The following is a 20188-nucleotide window of genomic DNA, read 5'->3' on the forward strand; positions in this document are numbered from 1 at the left end:
CAGGGACACAACGACCAGGACAGAGAGCCCAGGGATCGAACCGGTTACAGATGCGCTTCCCAACCCCCTGAGCCACGGTCGCCCCCTCAGTCACACAACTCACACTCGTGAGTTGTGTGACTGAATTCTAGTGTATTTAGCTAGTTGAATGTCAGCTAGGTGTTTGGTTGCTCTAACATTTGTCATTGCTGCAGTTGGAGAGAGACAAGCTTCCCTTCTTCTGTCTGATAACAGAGAGACAAACATGCAAAGCCTGGCAGATTTTCCCCTGTGATAATTCTACATTAGAGTGTTTTGTTGGGGCATACAAGTGCATTTAATAATGTGGTTGCTATTGGTATAGGTGACAACACGAGGGGAAGCCCACCTGGAGCTCAACGCTTTCAGGAGAAAGCATGACTGCGCTCTGGTGATATCGGGGGACTCGCTTGAGGTAAGTGTGCCACTCAGACTGTCTAACCCACATCCCATTAACTTATATCTCCTTATGAAACTTTGACATATATTCTGCATGAAGCGTGCACAATATATCACTCTGGAAGTGGTGTCTGTGGTTAGAGTCACTATCTCAACCACAATAGGAGCTAAACTGTAAGTTGAGTGGAGGTATTCGAGCGCCACAGCTGAAAGCAGTTAAATGTGGGTGCCTGAGTGTTTTATCTGTCCATTATGCTGGTTTTCTTGCAGGTTTGTCTGAAGTATTATGAATATGAGTTCATGGAGCTTGCGTGCCAGTGTCCCGCTGTGGTTTGCTGCCGATGCACCCCCACTCAGAAGGCTCAGATAGTCCGACTGTTGCAAGAGCGCACAGGCAAACTCACCTGTGCAGTAGGTGAGTGGAAAATTTAAACTGGGCCAGCATGTTTTTCATTTGTTTAAAGTTCTTCCTTGCACTGTTTTTTTGCTGTTGTTGTTTGTTTGTTTGTTTTAGTTTTAATATGTGTTTCCAACTTTATAATGTTGTTATGCTATTATAATAATGAATAATAATGAAAAAAGCTATATCTCTCTCTATATATAAATCTACATCTATCTGTCTATCTGTCTGTCTGTCTGTCTGTCTGTCTGTCTGTCTGTCTGTATATACATACATATTAATTACATACACACATTAGGGGTGCAACAATACTCGTATCGATATTGAACCGTTCGATATAGTGCTTTCGGTACGCATATGTATCGAACAATACAGTTTCTTTTATTTATTTTATCAACTTTTCTTCTGACGATGCTGTCTGTGTTGAGAGCTCAGTGGATCTGCGTTCGACTACTCCGCCTAGGCTGCACTGTTGAGTGCAGATCCAATGAGCGCAGTGCAAGCTAGCAAGACAGAAGCTAAGCTCGTTGCAACATGGCAACTGCCTCAACGCTACCCAAAATTGAACCTCCCCCACTCTCATTCAGATCTGGCGTTTGGAACCATCTTGGTTTTCATGTGCCGTATGACCCTGATGGTAAGCGCATCATGGACAAAAGTAAAACAGTATGTCGGACGTGCCACAATGCTCAATTGGTGGGAACTAGTGCGTTAGTGGGAACACAATGAATATGACTGCACATTTACTGCAAGTGGAAGCAGACAAAAACAACAAGCACGCATGCTACAAACTTTACCCGAGTCATTTAGACAGCCGTTAGCACATGATTCTCCTTAAGGGGACCTGATATGTATAATATGCTGCTGAGAATATAGCCCAGAAGAAGAGTATAGTATAGCTTTTATTTTGGAAAGAGCCATTTCTCTGTAATAAACTCTCTTTTCCAAAGATGAGTGATTTCTCGATCAGATAGATTTATTTATTTATTACTTTGTTGTTTCAGCAACATTAAATTTAAAAACTGTACTTTTGAGATAAAATATATATTTATAATTTTAATAAATGACAAATTAAAAAGGCATGAACATTTTTTTGTATCGAAAAAATATCGAACCGTGACACCAAAGTATCGAACCGAACCGTGAATTTTGTGTACCGTTGCACCCCTAATATATATATATGCGTTACTCTAAATTGCAACCCAGTGAATTTGTAGGAGCTTGGATCTCTTAATCAGGCCAAATTAAGGGAGTGTCTTGTGAACATGCACTTGATACTTTCACTAAAAGTTTGTATTGGTGAGTCACTGATGTGAATCCTGACACCTCTATGGCTTTTGTTTTCTCTTAGGGGATGGAGGAAACGATGTCAGCATGATCCAGGAAGCGGACTGTGGCGTGGGAGTGGAGGGGAAAGTAAGACTCTCCATCTCTTCGCTTCACATTGACGTGCCACTCGCACAGATTTTTGCTTTCTGTTTCCTGTCAAGATCTCTCTCACATTCAGAGAGTTGTAAAAGGACATGCACACAGATGATTCCTCTTTTTGAGGAACTATTGTGTGAATAGAGGAAACAAAATGACAGGATGCTTTGTGCTTTGTATTGTATATTTAACATAAAAGTAAGAATCTCCCATCAGCCCGTCTCTTCTACTTCTCATTGTTCTCTCTGAAAGTTGCCTGTCAAGTTGGTTAGTATGCTCAGACATGGATCCTTGTATTTGTGACAACAGTGGAATTACCGACAGCAGACGGTGCAGCTGTGCTCCTGGTTTAGTCTTTACTCTTTACTTTTTAACATAAAGTAAATAAGCATATTAAAATATGGAGTTTAGTACAGCTGACCTTAAAAGTTAAAAACTGCTCAATAGTTGACTGTAAATTTTATCTTTATTATGAAGAGAAACAAACTTACAAATCTGGTTGCAAACTAAAAGATGCTGTAGGTGACATACATCAGCGGTCCCCAACCTTTTTTGCACTACAGACCGGTTTAATGTCAGACCATTAAGGTGTCGCACATAAATACAACAAAATAAAATGATACGACCAAGACAAAAACTGTGGTATTTTGTAAATATAATAATAAACGCGAATTCACTGTGTAATTGTGTAACTTTATTAACGGCGTCCTCCTGAAATGCGCCAACAACAATGAGAATAACATCCTCCTCTCTGTCCCTTAATGCTCTTTGGTTGCTGTGGTAACGTGTAAACATTTCTTTCAAAATAAGACACACAACTACAACACGGGAAAAGACCCAGGGAAACCGGGTAAACGATAAAAACCATAATTTCACACCCCGGCCTCAACTCTCGTGGCCCTGTACCAAACGACTCCACTGATGTACACAATTTATCTTTTCCGCTATCTTCTGTGTATTTATCGTCCATCGCTTTTCTTAACTGCTTATCCGTATAAGGTTTCACACAGCTGAAGCCTGTCCCAGGTGATATTGGGGCGAGAGGCTGGGTAAAGGATGACAAGTCCGAGACAGGGCTATCAGAGGCAACCATGCATACTCACATCCACACCAATGCAGATTCTGTGATTCTCAGGTTTTTCTTCTGCTATGTCCAAATTGAGAAAGTTCACAAACTCGTTCAGACTAATGTGCATAAAAAGCTGAAAACCCATTTGGATTTTGGAAGGAAGATGGTGCACTCACAGGATGGACTTGGCATCTTAAATACATTTTTTCTGTATGTTCCAAACATAATCTTATGATGGTAAATAAAAGGTGGAAAACTACACAGTTATTCCTGGGCTGCTTGTCAGAGAGGAAGCTAAAGGTTTAATAACAGAAAATCTGCAGTTCTTCTATGAAAATCCTCTGGTTCTAACATCTCAAACATGAATATTTGCTTGATTTTTAAACAGGTGACTTATCATGTGCAATGCTGCTTTTTGTAAATTTGTATTGCTAATTATGAACTTTATGCTTATTGTACCTTCAGTCTGTTCCCCCCCCCCCCCCCCCCCCCCCCCAAAAAAAAATGTTTTATTTGTACAAAATCAATTCACAATACTCAAAGCATGCTTTTCAGGTCAGTCTTTGCGCAGTATGTCCTCAGTGTCCTCTGCTGTGTGTTTGGCAGGAAGGAAAGCAGGCCTCTTTGGCTGCCGACTTCTCGGTGACTCAGTTTAAACATTTAGGCCGTCTCCTCATGGTCCATGGGCGGAACAGCTACAAAAGGTCTGCGGCCCTCAGCCAGTTTGTCATCCACAGGAGCCTGTGCATCAGCACCATGCAGGTAGACTAACAAATACACAGTGTCGTATTGGTTTGTGTGCATGAGTCATGTAAACATCAAGCTGAATAACTTAGAACTACAAGTATTTTCCACTTGCTGTGGGATAGTTTCTTGTTTTAGTTTGCAAAACTGTCACTACTTTATATTTTACTCCTTTATCAGTCTCCAGTTGTAACAATTTAGGTAATGCACCACACACTTGAGAGGGTGCTTTTTTCTGTGTTAAATATTGTGCTGGTAATCAGGATGTCAAGATATTTCAGTATGTTGTGAATTAAATTTAACCTTCTAAAAACAGTAAACTTCAGTGATCTAGAGATATTTCTCTTTTCTTTATTTTCTTTACTCCCATGCTCAACTGCATAATGTCAAAAAAAGGTTGAGATGATTACAAGCAAAAGGACTGTGTTTAGTGTTTGAATTTAGCTAATCGGTTTGGCCCTTTTCTGCTTGTTTGTAGCCAAAACCACACTGCAAAAAAAGTGTATGCAGCCTTAAAGTTAATGCAGGGAGGTGTTTTTTGTTCTTACTCACAGCACCTAAAATCTAAATGTAGAAAGCATCAGTTTGGGGAGAGGCAGGGAGAGGTTTCAGGGGTGGTCTTGAAAGGGCGGGATGCATGATGACTCAGAGAAGGCAGTCTGTGGTGCCCTTCTAAACTGCCCCCACCAGGCCTAACAAGTCTGTCTAGTTCCCATGTCCCAGTCCAACATCAGCCCCCGCGGTGGAGGGGCAACCCATGACTCATTGTATCGTGGACTTTGGGGTTTTGGGGAGGCCTTCCTCCGCATGTCTCACAATAACACCAACCACAGCTGGAGCTGTGACCTCTCCAGTTTGCAGTTGTCTGACTAATTGACATCTCATCATTTTAAACTGTAGAATTTACCATTGTAGTCCAAGTATTTGCAGTAGTTTGATTTAGAATGATGTCCTTGTGGTCACCTTTTGATTTTTGTGTTCCCACAGAAGGTTAATGTTTAAGCTGGGTTTCTTTTAATGGGGCGTATTACACTTTCCCATTTTTTTTTCCATAGAAATGTTATTAGAATTGGTGGATGGTTATATTAAGGATGGCCAAAGCAGTTACCCTTAAAATGTGAATCATGCAAAAGTACTCGATTAAAAATGAGTATAAAAGGCCTCCTTTAATGAAAGTATGGTGTTTTTTCTGTCATGGAGTTCAAATATCAGTGTGTCAATGTTCCAATACTGCTTATAATATCATTTGGGTGTTGAAATGAGAAAAATCTCAGATAAGAGTTTCTCATTTGTTCTTCTTCTGTTTCTTTAGGCAGTTTTCTCCTCTGTTTTCTACTTTGCTTCAGTCCCACTCTACCAAGGATTCCTGATTATTGGGTAAGATACACGCTCTGAATGGAGATGACTTATCAAGAGAGCATTTAGCTGCCTTGTGTCCCTGGCATTTCCTCTGTGTTAAGACTATTGAAATGTTTAAAAGGGAAAATATGCAAAATCTTACAATGAAAGATTTCAACCAATTTGTACACGTGACATTTTATCTGGGAAGTATTCATCACACTCGATTTTTGTCTGTTTCAGCTATTCCACTATCTACACCATGTTCCCTGTCTTCTCCCTGGTGTTGGACAAAGATGTTAAGTCAGAGGTTGCCATGCTATACCCAGAGTTGTATAAGGATCTTTTGAAGGTATCTAGTAAATGTTCGCAAATTAACTATTGCTGTGCAGGCACGTAGCTTTGAATCGGTGAATATGAACGCACTGTCTTCTTTTCACAGGGTCGACCACTATCTTTCAAGACGTTCCTATTATGGGTTTTAATAAGTATATATCAAGGTAAGAGAGAGTTTGTGCAAACTGCTGGCAATGAGTCAGTAATTCTAAATATACTTAATTTTTAAGTACTTTACAACATCTAAGCTGTATTTCAGGTCATATGTTTGTTTAAATGTTTGTATCTGTACAAGACGTCTACACTGGCAGACTGATGAGTCACTCCCCGTCAAACAAACAAGATATATTGCTTAGGTTCATGACTTATCACTCTTGAAAAGCCCACACACTTTCTTCTTTTCTTTAGGGACTTTGTTAAAGAAAAACTTGAGGTAACTTTCCGACATGGACCGTTGCAATGAAAGCTGTTTACGCGGGCATTCTAAACTACACCCCGAAACCTTTTTTGTCTATTTCTGTCGAAACACTGTATATCCAAGCAGTGGTAAGGGCGTTTTTTGCAAACCACTTCTGTGTGTTTGTATCATTCTTCTCGGTCCTATTCATTCTTGTATGTTAAAGGAGGCACGATTCTATTAGATAGAAGAGTGCTACTGTTACTGGCCAAAGATTACTTTGGAAAATCTCTCATAACAACCATAATATGCAGGAAATGCCTAAATGTAATGGTGTTTTAAGGAGGTAATGAAGTAGGCTTTGTTCTTCTTATATAAGAGCAAATTTTTCTCTTTTAAATTAATATTTTGATTAATTAATTTTTTTTTAGTCTCTGTAATAAGCCAAACACATTGGCCACTTTATTAGGTACACCTTGTCAGCCTACCTTAATTCTTTACTGCGATGGTTCAACGAGGCACTGAAAACTTTACTCTGAGATTTTTGGTACATATTGACAAGACAACATAAAGTAAATAAACAGTTGCTGAATCTCCCATTTCTCCACATCCACATTGCAAAGGTTCTCTATTAGGTTGATCTCTGCTGACTTTGGAGAACATTGAGTACAGTGAACACGTTGCGATGTTCACAGCATTTGAGCTTTGTGACATGATGGTTTGTTATCGAGCATCAGAATCAGCATACTTTATTAATCCCCAAGGAAATTATGTGGTTACAGTTGCTCCAGTATAAATAACAGAAACAGACTAGACTATTTAACAATATGTTACAGATTTAGGAAATTTAAGAAATAGCACAATATATACAAATCACTCAATAATTAATATCAAGGATTGACAGAGGTGATTGCAATTATAAACAGGGGTGCACATAAGTGGTCCGCAGGTGCGCATTCGCTGTCAAAATAAAAGACGCGCACCAGATAAGAAGTCACAACGCGCGTTTGCGTACATAAGATTTTCTGGAGGAGGACAGACATTTGTTTAGAACTCTTAAAGATGTTGAAGAAGCGCCTTTAAGCAATCACCTTCAAAGAAATGTCAGAAGGAGTCGGAACTGCAAAAGAAGCGCGTATTCTCGGAAAAGTGGTTGCGGGAGGTGAGCTGGCTTCAAATAAATGATGAACGCGCAGAGATGTGGTGCAGAATATGCCGTGAAAATCCCACTCTAGCGGACAAAAACACTGCCTTTTATAAGTGCGTGAACGCGCGTTGCAACTTGTCATTTGGTGCGCGTCTTTTATTTTGACAGCGAATGCGCACCTGCGGACCACTTATGTGCACCCCTGATTATAAATCAAGAATTGACAGGAATTTTACATAGTAGAAAAGAGCATGTGCAAAAAGGCTGTAACTATTGCAGTGTTTACAGTGTGTTAGATGGAGGAGCTGTACAGAGAGATGGCCACAGGCAGGAATGATTTTCCGTGTTGTTCAGTGGTGCTTTTTGGTAATCTCAGTCTCTCACTGAATGTGCTCCTGTGGCTAGCCCGCATGTTGTGGAGTGGGTGGGAGGTATTATCCAACATTGTCTTTATCTTGGACAACATTCGCCTCTCCGACACCACCTTAAGGGAAGCCAGCTCCATCCCCACAACATTACTGGCCTTACGGATCAGTTTGAGTCTGTTGGCGTCTGCAACCCTCAACCTGCTGCCCCAGCATGCAACAGCATAGAGGATAGCACTGGCCACAACAGGCTGATGGGAAATCCTGAGCATTGCCCGACAGATGTTGAAGGACTTCGGCCGCCTCAGAAAATAGAGACGACTCTGGCCCTTCTTGTAAAGTGCAGTGGTGTTTTTAACCCAGTCCAGTTTATTGTCTATGTATACTCCAAGGTATTTATAGTCCTCCGCAATGTAGAGGATGGTACACTGGTGTTATCGTCAGTACCCAGCTAGGCAGTGACATGTAAATGAAGTTTAGTTGGTATCAAAGCGTGTCTGTTCTTAGCATGTCAGCGTGTCGTACATTCAGAGATACTCTTCTGCATATCTTAGTTGTAACGAGTGCTTGTTTGTGTTACTCTTCCCTTATTGTCACTCGAAGCAGTCTGGCCATTCTTCTCTGACATCAACATTACATTTTATCCTAGAAAGCTACCATTTGCTGGATATTTTCTCTTTTTCGGGCGATTCTCTGTAAACCCTAGAGGTGGTTGTTTGGGAAAATCCCAGTAGATCAGCAGTTTCTGAAATACTCAGACCAGCCCTCCTGTCACGAACAATGGTGCACATTCAAAGTCACTGTAGTCACACAAACATGCAGACACCCCCATTTGGATTCTCAGTTTGAACTAAGCACCTCAGTTTTCCTTTTATTCAAAGCAGAAGTTTCATTATTGTCATTGTTATACGATGAGATTACCATAAATATTTTATATCTTCATTGTCATTATTTTAATAAAAACAAATTGTATCAGTGTAATGGTAAACAGCTTATTTCAAACTGTGGATGAGCTGAGGAGGTGGATCAAGTTAAATTATCACATTTTTAAGCTTTAATTACATTAAGGCCTCTTTTTCCTCCACAGGGAGCATCATCATGTATGGAGCAATGCTGCTCTTCGAGTCCGAATTTGTCCATATCGTTGCCATTTCGTTCACCTCTCTTATCCTGACTGAGCTACTGATGGTGGCTCTGACCATTCAGACATGGCACTGGCTCATGATAGTTGCCGAGCTCCTGAGCCTGGCTTCTTATATCGCCTCGCTCGTCTTCCTGCACGAGTTCATCGGTAAGTTAACACGATCACACACAGATGCCTTTATCAGACAAAGAGTGACTTTCAGGCTGAAGCGCTGTCTAATTCATGGGGAAGCAAAGGAAAATGCATTCATTTCTGAATTGATTTCACTACAGTGTTATTTTGTTTTTTTGCTGACCTTGAAATAGTACGTCAGCAGTACAGAGACCCCGCTCATTCATATTGTGTCTCTAGTGTATAATAAACAGCGGTATGCTGAATATTAGGAAGTCCAAAGCTGACTGTATTGACAAATTCTCCTGGTGTGGACGACAGTCAGGCATGCTGTAGTATCAAAGAGGAAATGCCTACAGTCCAGTTAGTTTCCTGTGAGCTTCCAAGGTTTATGTGTTTATCACAGCAAAGGTGTGTTAGAGAATATTACCCAAAAAAATGTTCCAACCAAATAAATAAATTCATAGCCATTAAAAATCTAAAAGAAAAACATTCATAGAACAACAGTTTATTGCCCTGTTGCACCCACACATTTACTTTAGTTGACAAACAATAAGGCATTTTTAGTTGTGCCATATTAAGATTCGTGACATACACAATACTGTGACCAAGGGCTCTTCAAGGTCTTATTTTGAGCTTTATGTGGGGTGTGGAGTTCCATTTTCAGCCTGCAACCTCGACCACTGAGGATCATGACTGGCATGTGGTCAAGAATACCCTTTTGGTACACGTTTTCTCCCTCTTCAAGTCAGACTAGAATAGATTTTAAAGCCTATTCTTCTGCTGAATGTGCAGTTTACACTTTTAATTGGACATTTTCCAGGGTTTATTTTTCTGTCTCCTGCATTCTAAGCATTCTGTACCCATATGGCTTTAACTCAAAAAGACTTGGTCAAGAACTCCTGAAGGAAATTGTGTTCTTTTTTAAATATGGAAAATGTATAGCATAAAATTGTAAACTGCGAGGTGTGCATTTCCAGTAAGACACTGATAGGGTTCGGGGGTACAGATGGTGTGATGTAAGGCTGTGTGTGTGTGTGTGTGTGTGTGTGTGTGTGTGTGTGTGTGTGAGGTATAAGTGCATGCCAGTGTTAGAAAAACAATAGGAAGTAGTTTGGCCTGCTGAAGAACAATGAGCAGCATAGAGGCTACTTCAAAGCCTTATTGATGCAAAAATGAAAGCAGAAGCATTATACGCATTAAGTGTGTTTCAGTGTGGTCGTGCTTTCTGAGATCATCATGGTCTCATTTCCTTTTTTCATTGCACAAAGAATAGTTTTGAAGTACAAAAATGATGTAGCTTTATAACCCCACATCCTGTCTGAAAATCCTCTTATTGTTTCCATCACCTTCTAACGCTGTAACCGTTGTCTCTACACCCATGAGTATAAGATAAGATAACCTTTATTAGTCCCACATGTGGGAAATTTGTTTTGTCACAGCAGAAAGTGGACAGTGTAAAGTTATATAGCAAAAATTAGAATACAATAAGAATAATATACTGTACACAACTGTACAGAATAGAATCAAATAAAATACTATATACAGTAGAATAAAATATACAATAGGATAAAAATAGAATACAAATGCTGTATACAACTGAGTGAAATTACAACAGAATAATAATATGCATCATTTTAATTAAAACACCTTCAAAACTATTAAATTCCCTTAAACATAGGTTGGAGTTTCCTCAGTCTTTTTAGCGGTGTCACCACTTTACTGACACATTAGTACATGTTAGCTTTTAGCTTTTAGCATTAGCTAAAAATTAAAACACCACTTAAAAAATTGTCAAACAAAACAAACAAACCCTGGTGGTTAGGCTCAAGGTTAGACAAGGGGAAAAGTCATTTTATACCCATTGACCCTGAGGGAGCACCAAGTCTTGCAATACTGAAATTCTGAAGGTGATGAAAAAGACCTTGGTAGCCAGCATTCAGTGTGTGAAACTGGGAAGATGTTTAAGGACAAAAAGAAAAACAGCTGCTGTTGATGGTTGAAGTCAGTGTCTGGAAATACTTAAAAAGCAAACTGCACTGTGTGTGAATGTGTTTTAGACTTTATTTATGTGCATTTCTATTGCAAGTTTGCATTTTGATTAAAAGTCTGGTCTTAAATTTCATTCAAAGTGGCATTGAAAAGGTATTTAAAATTCTGTACCTGCAGACACCCTAAAACAACAACAATCAGCTTGTAGCCCAGACATAAAGAAGTCAGAACTGAACTCTTAACACCTGCTGAGTTGCAGGTGCGAACAAGAAAAAAGAGAAAAATGTTTTCCCTCCTGAACTCTTGTATGATGGTGGGACATGTCTGTTTGTATCCTATGACAACGATCTTACCTTTACCTCTTTTTTGTGTCAGATATTTATTTCATCACCACCGTATCGTTCCTGTGGAAAGTGACTGTCATCACGCTGGTGAGCTGTCTGCCCCTGTACATCCTCAAGTACCTGCGCAGACGCTTCTCTCCACCCAATTACTCCAAGCTGACCTCTTAAACCAAGGTCTCCTCCGAGAGGTCTCAGGATTTGTTTTTTGCGGGAAAACACAAAGATTTTCCTCTCTTTGAACTGCAAACCTGCACCTTGACCAGAGAATCAAATACAGATAAACGCCCTTTAATTTTCTCTGAAAAACTCTTGTTAGAAATGTCAAATGTAGACTGAGTCGACAGGGACAGATTGTTTACTGGTTGGGAGAGTTTGTGTCAGTTTAAAAAAAACAACAACAACAAAACTGTGTTAATTGCATGTATTTTCATGAAAGGACAGATTGATTGATCGTTATTGTGAAGAGCACCTGCAACAAATTGTGGGATGGATTAGACTGACCAGCTTAGACTGGTTTCAGTTGTCCTGTCAGCATTAAAAACATCCCTAACATTAATATACCTGAAACCATTTAGTCTGAATGTAATAAATGCAAAATACAAACAGCTTTCAGTGAATTTTACAGGTCCAATTTGTTCTATATTTAGGAAATTACACTGGAAAGTTAACTCATTTAGACATCTGTAGCTGTATCACTGGTTTTGCAAAGGAATTTGGTCTAATTTCCAGTTCCATCTTAAATAGTAAATTAGTTTTTAATCTAAGAACTGGAATTTGACGTAGCATTTTCACTCAGGACTTGGGTCACACTCTCCTTAAACAGTTATTTCTAAACAGAGTTTGAGAATTGTACGGTTACGGTTAAGTTTGCTGGCTAGACTGCATAAAACAGACGTCTGCAAGTTTGTGCATTTGTTTATGCGTCACCTCGAAGCTACATCCCAGCACGGCGGAGGTGGTGTGGTAGTTTATTTTAGCATGACCCGTGGTGTCTGATGTTAAATCTGTCCTTGTCTCATTGTGCGGACCCTGAGTTGTTATTGTTTGTGGAGCGTGGTCAAAACGACCACAAAGGAGTGCCGGTTATTTGCAGCCGAGCCTTCCGCCGGGGCTCCCGACAGGCTGTTTGTTCACAGGAGAATGCACAGTCTCTAATGTGGCCACTTGGGCAGGCCAGCAACGGCCACGCTTCAGCATTGCATGATGACTCACTGTAACAGTGACCTAAAGCCATAACTGAAAATACCCCGGTGACCGGCGTCCAGCCGCCACCTTTCATGTCAGCTAATCCAGGGCCCCCTCACTTCTCACTGCAACAACAAAAAAAGGGATCAAATCAACACACTACTCATCCAAATGTGAATATTGTCAATAAGTATTAGTACTGCACCTTCAAAGAAAAGCTTCACGATGCTACACTCCTCATATTTCATTTCACTAGTGGTGTGATGGTGGACTGTGAAAAATCAGCAGCTAACATGACCACATTGTTTCAGTTTTAAAAAGGCGTTACTTTTCTCTTATGTAATTAATATGTCAGTATCCAGGGTGCCATAATTAATTTTGTATGCTAAATGGGAATTTCAGTCTTCACTGACTACAGCAAGCTGTTTGCACTGAATCTTTTTTTTTTGTACAACTAATTAGTATATTTTTATGTTGTAATTGAAGTGCAGAGCGTAAATGATGCTAAAATGGTTTGCTTGCTTGTAAATAACATAATTTTTAATTTATTGCCATGTTTTATTTAACAATGTTGTTTGCACTCAAATGAGCAGAACAAAAAAGGGAGAACTGTGCTGATGTTAATGTTGTGATGATAATTAATAAACATGTTTTCTTTAATTGTGCCATCCTTGGGGATATTTTTTTACTTTTACTATTCTTCTTCACATCATGATTTCCAGACGATCCTGATCCTTATATCTTAAAGATCTCAGCTGATATCATTGCCGAGCCAATCGCTCACATTTTTAATACGAGTCCAGCTCCCTACCTAATATTTGGAAAGCTGCCTCTATTCTCCCTTTCTTTAAAGGTGGAGATCATCCTGAAATCTTTGAATCTTAGGTAAGTTTGCTATTATAAAAGTTTTTAATCTGCTTACATTTTAAGGTTATTTTCAGTCTGGTTTTACGACTAGGGACAGTATAATTACTGCTGCTACAACTGTGATAAATGATCTCATAGGTGCCGTGGGCAGGAAAGTACACTGTGCTGTCTTGTTTCTGGATCTAAGTCATTTGATTCAGTGGCTCAAGGATTGCCCCTGAAAAAAGCACTTTAATGCTACTCTTGGTCCTGAGGCTGTTAGGCTAAAGGATTTTGAAATTATTTTGTAAATTGAACTCTGTGTTTATGTAGAGGACCCTAAATTTGTTAACCCTAAAGTTAACTAAGGGTGTGCCGCAGGGCTCTATTGTGGGGCCTATTTTATTGCCTTGTTTTATGAATGCTTTAGTAAAGAACATTCCTGCGAAAATACATTTTTATGCTGACGATACTGTCATGTACACACATGCTGCCTCTGTGGGGCAGGCAGGCTGGATTTCACTCATTCATTACAAACTGTATTTAAAAGTGATTTTTAAATATTTAACAAAATTTATGTTCCTGCCTGCAGGAATTTGATGATTTGATGCAGGAATTTGTGACATCTGATGGTAAATGAAGGGGTACATACTTACCAGTATATGATTAGATGACAAGTTTCTCTTTAATGTAGATGTCACAAATCTTCTTTGAGTTCTAAGCTCAAAGTAAAGTTTGTTTGTTCTTTTTAGAAACTAAAGTTAATTTATTTTTTATTATAAGAAAAAAATTGTTTTATTGTACTGTGGATTATTTTATTACAAAGCTTGTCACTTACCATGTCTTTATGACTTGGTAGTTTGGCCATCAAATACAACTTGCAGAAAACAGCACTGGTATATTTCTCTTCTATATTTGACCTTTGTACCCTTCTCTGTCTCAGTACCAACAGTTACAATTAACGAGGGTGTTTGTTTTTGTTACTATGCACACCGGACATGGCATAATTTACAAAAAACCTAAACTTAAACATGGATATATATTTGGTGGTGAATTTAAAGGCATCACAAATGAGCACCACTTTAGCTCAATAGGTGAGCATTGCCAGAGTGCAGCAGCCCAGGTTTGAGTGTGACCCTTGGCCCTTTGCTGTGTGTCTTCCCCCTTCACTGGTCTACTATCCAATAAAATAAAAAATAAAAAAGGGGATGAAGGAGATTTCTTGATTATTTTTCTTGAGAGGCCACTGATAAGGCTACTTGTATACTCTATTTTATGTTGGTTTCTTTTAGAGCTTTTGAGATGTTTTGAGTAGATATGGCTGCTACCTAAGCCAGGCCTCTCCTGCAAAAGAGATTTGCTCTCAATGGGACTTCCTTGTTAAATAAAGGTGATAACTGTAATCCCTTTTGCTCAGCGTTGCCTAACCAAACGTCAGTGGTCAGCAACAGGCTATGATAAGAAGAGTATATAAAGAAAACATTTGTGAATGAAACTTTAATGCTTTCATTTCCTCTGAGCGATCCTTGTTAATGGAGTTTGGATTGAAACCAAATTATGTTTGTCTGCTGAAGCAATCCTGGCTTCTCTGGATGTGTTCCACTTCAGTTTCTGATGAGGTGCAAGTTACACAGGACACACAGAGCCTGGATGTTTGGCTCTCTCTCACCAGAGGAGGGAGTCCCTGGTACCTAGAGACACTTCTGTTTTCCATTCATGGTCACGACCTGCATGTTTTAATCTTATTTCAGTCTTAATGAGAAATAATATAACACAAAATATCATCTGACTTTATTAGAAATATTATCACAGCTCATAAAATCCATAACTTGGTGGAAAACGCATCTGTTTTAAATCAATGTCCATGCTCTGTGAGAATTTTTAGAAGCAACCTTATTAATTGTTCATGTAAGTTAAAAGTGTTTGTGTTTGCTTGGCATTTCAGCTCAAGGATTAAACAGGACTAGATTCTCAGTCATAAAACCTTTTCCTTTTTTCAAAATGCAGTCAAGCGCCTCAGAACGGCATGTTCAAATTAAAACTACAGTGTTTATCCAACTTTTTTTTCTTGTTCCATGCCCAAATGCGTAAGTTATACCATTAAAAGAAACCATTTAACTTAATCTGTCCCATGAAAACTGAAATTCCACTCCAGAATCAACAGAGCTGCCTGCTAACCTCAACATTTTGGTCTTTCCTCCTGTCCCGATGCCAGCTACAGAGCTCCTGCTGGCTCGCTGCCAAGTTCACTATCCAGTTAACAATCTCAGTAAATCTTCAAATTAACATTTAGTATTTCACAAGATTTTGACTTTAAGGCTTTGAAAAAAAAGGTAGCATATAGCTTTTATGTAACAGATCTAAGCTAATTACCACAACATCGCTGCATTTTATCTTTGGCACTTCAACACATGAATTTGTTTCCAGCTTGGAAACATCCTCCACACAGCTCCCAGTGGAACAGCGCAAGAGAGAAGCAGACTATCATGAATCTGCTACAGAATATACCACCAGCTGTAACAGGCCCCTGACTAGAGTGGTTAATACAAATGATAGCATGGAAACATGTGGGATCTATACCCAACTTTAAGGCCAAGGCAGCCACATCAACGAGGTCCCAAAGCCATTGCCAATTTCCTACAGACAACACTAACTTCTGCTGCATGGTTTCAGCCTGAGGTCAGCCTTGCTTCTGGATTGGTTAAAGGCATAATGAATTCGCGCAATAGACAAAATTTGAATAACACTCCTAGGATTATAGCCCACATTAAGCTTATCTGCTGAGCTGCTTTGAAATAACAGAAACCATTGATGGATTATTTGAAACGACACAAAATAATGAACACGCCACTGCAGATGAATTGTTTACTACTCGCTGTTATTGCTCTGTGTAAACACTGGATTTTGGCAATGACAGGCTCCTCACAGAAACTTTGCAAGGCATGAACACACACTCTTCTCTGACACTATTTATAACCCTGTGGGCCTGGAATGCTTTGATTTGTCTCAGCACCCACCACTGTTAAAGAAGGGCTGCATATGTGTTTCGCTGCCTCTCCCAGCGATCACTAATGACATTGGGTAATACCTCCCAAACTAATCAAACAAAACCGCCCAAAACACTTTAAGACTTTCGTTGCAGTATAAGTAAAAAAAAAAAAGAAGGAGTGATTAGTTGTGATTGTTGAGCCCAAAATACCTTCAATTGTTGTTATAAATGGAGTTGTAATAGGAGGAGTAAGGTTTTTTTTAGCTGCAGTTTTGGATAGGATTTATTTAACTTTGTTATGACTACCAAATATTGACTTTTATGCTTTCATTTTTGCACTGATAATAGATAGAGAGAGAGATCTAATGAAACACTGCTGAGTTGAACTGGAAACTTCAAGACGACAGACAGAAAGAAGTGTCGACAAGGGGGGCGATGTTGTTTCGTGAGATTTTATGTGGTGCTGAAAAGGGGAAAATCCGTGAGCTGCAGTCTGCCACTTTTCCACTGGATTTAAGACACTTGAATTCTTTCTACAGACATTCCAGTATTGATCAGAATCCTATTACATAATGAGCTGGTTTCGTCCAGCGTGGATGTATGTAGTTTCCATGTTAGTGGAACATATTAGTTCATTTGCACGATTTGGAAAAAGAAGGACAATGTTTTCCACAGATCTCAAGTTGTGGCAGGAAGGAAATAAAGATTCTTTATTGCACAATGACAAGGCAGCACTGCCCAAACTGAAATCTTGTCAGTAGTGGTCTCGCCAGCCACCGCAGCACTTGTCTAATATCTGGTGATACTTGTGAAACACATTCTAATTTTTTAAGGCTTCCACATCATTAAAAGGCTATCCATAAATGTTTGAGGTGTGCGCTGACAGCTTCTGCAATAAGTTTTGAAAATGATTCCTTTGTGCTAATATTAAAGTCATATTTATTTTGCTTCGTGTCACTTCACTTAGATGTTTGACTTGACAGAAGAACGTGGGGCGGGGGATTCAACTGGGTACCTTCCATTCTTGCAGAGACTTGCTATCTCCAGTCTTTGGATTAAGCTAACTGCCAGTTTTCTCTGGCCTTTTTTTTTTTTGCAGGGTACCAACATGTCAGTGGTGTCAGTCTTCTCATATGATTGTTTTTTGGTATTTAGCCATTGTTTGCATGCTTTAAACGGTGTATGACATGGACTTAAGCCCACTAAAACTAATAAACCTGTTGATATACTGTTATGTTTTTAATTTTCTTTCTTTGTTATGGTCTGTATCCTGCTGCTCACCTGAGAAAATTTACAGTTACTCCACTTATTGTCAAGAGGTGAAAAGTTCAGAGCTATTGCAAAATAGAAAGCAGCTATACTTTACCTGGCAAGTAAGAGAGGTGATCAAAAGACCCAAACAAAGTCAAAAGTCCATGCTTTTCATTGACCCCTGAATTTCCTGGGAGAGCTTTCCATTGGACAATTTAATATTTCCATATGCTTGGTTTTAGGAGCTCAGCGGCACATGTTACCCTTGGAAAACTCTAACAGGGCAGTGCTCTAACCCAGACAACTTTACCTCAATTAGCTCTTTAACAGTGATGGAAAATACTGCATGACCTTGGAAAAAGTGGGCTCATGAAAAAAAAAAAAACGGAAGTGCAAACTCGACTGTCTGGACACAGGCAGTTTTCCTTTCTTAAGCCTGTGCCATATTCATTTACTCATTCATGATTTAAGTTGCATAAGTGTTCCGTAACAGTGGAGGAATTTAGAGCTGGTAGACGAGCCTGCTGGATGGTTACCCCCAAAACGTAGGCTCTGGCCACTGTGGTTTACAGACTCATTGCAGTCACCTTGTTCGCCCAGCTGTCTAGCACAAACTCCCTAACACAGACTGATCAATATCTCAATCCAAAATAAATCCTCTGATTACACCCCCCTCTCTCTCTCAAGTACACACATTTTCCTCTGACTGGCCTTGGGACTAATATGACTAACGTAAGCATGGGATCACTCCCTGAGGTTATACTGAGGCTCGGCATTCCAAATGTAGATGCAGTCTGAGACAAAGCAAATGTGCTTTTTAAATTTGCTTTAACCGGTAACGTTAACATGAACTGGACATGTCATCACTCCTGTGTTCCAGCAGCACAATGTGTTAGCTAATGCAATTTTAAAGGCTATATCTGAACTTGCTGAAAACCATTTTGCTAACTAAAGAAGTGAGACATTTGACTGTTTGAGCTGGAGCACCTTTGTGGGTTTGGTTACAAATATAGTCTCAAAATAGCCAAACACACACAAAATCTTTTGAAACACTTCAGATTGTTCTTATTATAAATGAAGACTGTTCAGTGCCTGAAAGAAATTAAGAATTCATATAACAGTGTGCATAATTCCCTTTACAGAAGAGCGCATATGGTGGTAAGTAAGGACTAGAATACAAAGATAAGTGAGAAGTATCCTCGCAGGTCCTCAACCCCTACATCCCAGCAGTGCTGTTCTTTGAAGAAAGTAGTACATTGTACAATGAAATAGTATAAAAACTTCAGTTTTTCTGGCAAATTTTTATTTTGGGGGTATTTTGAACATACATACAAACTCCACAGATGTCATAAGTAACACACTACACTTAATGCAGCAGAGTAGGCTTGAGTTCTTGGCACTGACATGGTAATGTATAGTTTAACTTGGCTCTTCTCGATGGCTTATTCAGCATGTCTTCCTCTCCTGGGCAATATGTGAAAGTCTTAATGTTCTATTCCCAGTTTCTTAATTATGCAAATATATTCTGGATAAACTTCAGCTTCTTAAAAACATCGCAATTCATCACATATGGTCGTGAAACAGTAGCGGTTTAGCAGGAGCACTGATCTACAACGTAAACTTTTTCTCTCCTGTCCAAATGAAAAATAAAGACCTTTTGCTGCTAGGGGTGATTTATGACGATAAAACTTCAGAACCATTCTTCCTGAAGTTTTCTGTCAGTATTTGTTCAGAAGCTGGAAACCTCAGCAGGTAGATAGATGAGCCACCCCCCCCTCCTGAATTCCCAAGAGTGCGATTTTAAGTTTTATGAGACGAGAAAAACTGTGCTGTGTGAAATATCATTCCTATTCATTATTTAGTGATTTATTCCAAAAAGATCACGTCTGGGAGTAAAAAGATGAAGTCTACAATGTAAAGTCCCATGTCTTTGTGACCTCAGGTGATCTCCCTCCACAATGCAGTAAATGAAGTTTCTTGGAATGAAGAAGTGAGCCTGTGATTTAGATGTCTGGCAGAAACCTTCATACATAACAAATCTTTAGCTCAGTTAAATCCAAAATAGCATTATTCTTCCTCTCCTCAAATGCTGGGTTATATAACTTCTATATGAATTATAAATGTGTCTACAGGTCTGTTGGGGACACGCTATGTCCTGGTCTTGTTCAGATTTTTTTCCAGCCAAGTATTAGAAGATGCAGCAGATTTCCATTTTAAAATGGAAATGGGTAGTAACGTCTTCCCACAATGGAAGCAATGGAATTCTCCATATTCCATGTTCAAAATTAGCCATAGCCTAAAAAAGGATTTAGTTTTTGCTCCAAAAAGCTACATCTTACTACTGCCTGGTCTCTCATAGTTCAAACTGAACTGTAGAAGAATGAGTAGGGTGAACTATGTTAAGTAAATTTCACGTAGCGTAGCCTGTGATTAGACTTCAGAGCTATTTTTCATTTTTCTCTCTCTTTCCTACAATGTCCTACAGTAATTTCTTCATACCCACAATGAGGTTCTTGTGTGCTACTGTCTGAGAGAACCGCAGAAATGCCTTGGCGCAGGAGCTGGAGACGTCATGGATTCCTGAGTGTGGGGCTTTGCAGGAAAGCCCTGAGTCTCCGACATGGACCAGCTCCAGGTTTCCATGGCAAAGCCGCACAAACAGGAGGAAACACTGAGGGAATCCCGTTA

The 20188-nt window shown here is 39.5% G+C and overlaps 1 protein-coding gene across 1 annotated transcript in view; it reads left to right on the forward strand.

Annotated features, from left to right (window-relative positions):
* The window catches only part of atp9a (ATPase phospholipid transporting 9A), a 34531-nt gene extending 21848 nt beyond the window's left edge, over positions 1-12683 (forward strand). Inside the window, exons 20-28 of the mRNA XM_085393549.1 lie at positions 344-433; positions 688-832; positions 2169-2233; positions 3918-4073; positions 5368-5432; positions 5637-5745; positions 5836-5893; positions 8726-8929; positions 11261-12683. Coding sequence (XP_085249675.1) covers positions 344-433; positions 688-832; positions 2169-2233; positions 3918-4073; positions 5368-5432; positions 5637-5745; positions 5836-5893; positions 8726-8929; positions 11261-11397 — 1029 coding nt within the window. The 3' untranslated portion in view covers positions 11398-12683. The remainder of the gene's footprint in view (positions 1-343; positions 434-687; positions 833-2168; positions 2234-3917; positions 4074-5367; positions 5433-5636; positions 5746-5835; positions 5894-8725; positions 8930-11260) is intronic.
* The last annotated feature ends 7505 nt before the right edge of the window (positions 12684-20188 follow it).

Source organism: Rhamphochromis longiceps, linkage group LG20 (genome assembly GCF_057381845.1).
Source record: "Rhamphochromis longiceps isolate RC_006_pf linkage group LG20, R_longiceps_female_GT1.1, whole genome shotgun sequence".
Lineage (NCBI taxonomy): Eukaryota > Metazoa > Chordata > Actinopteri > Cichliformes > Cichlidae > Rhamphochromis > Rhamphochromis longiceps.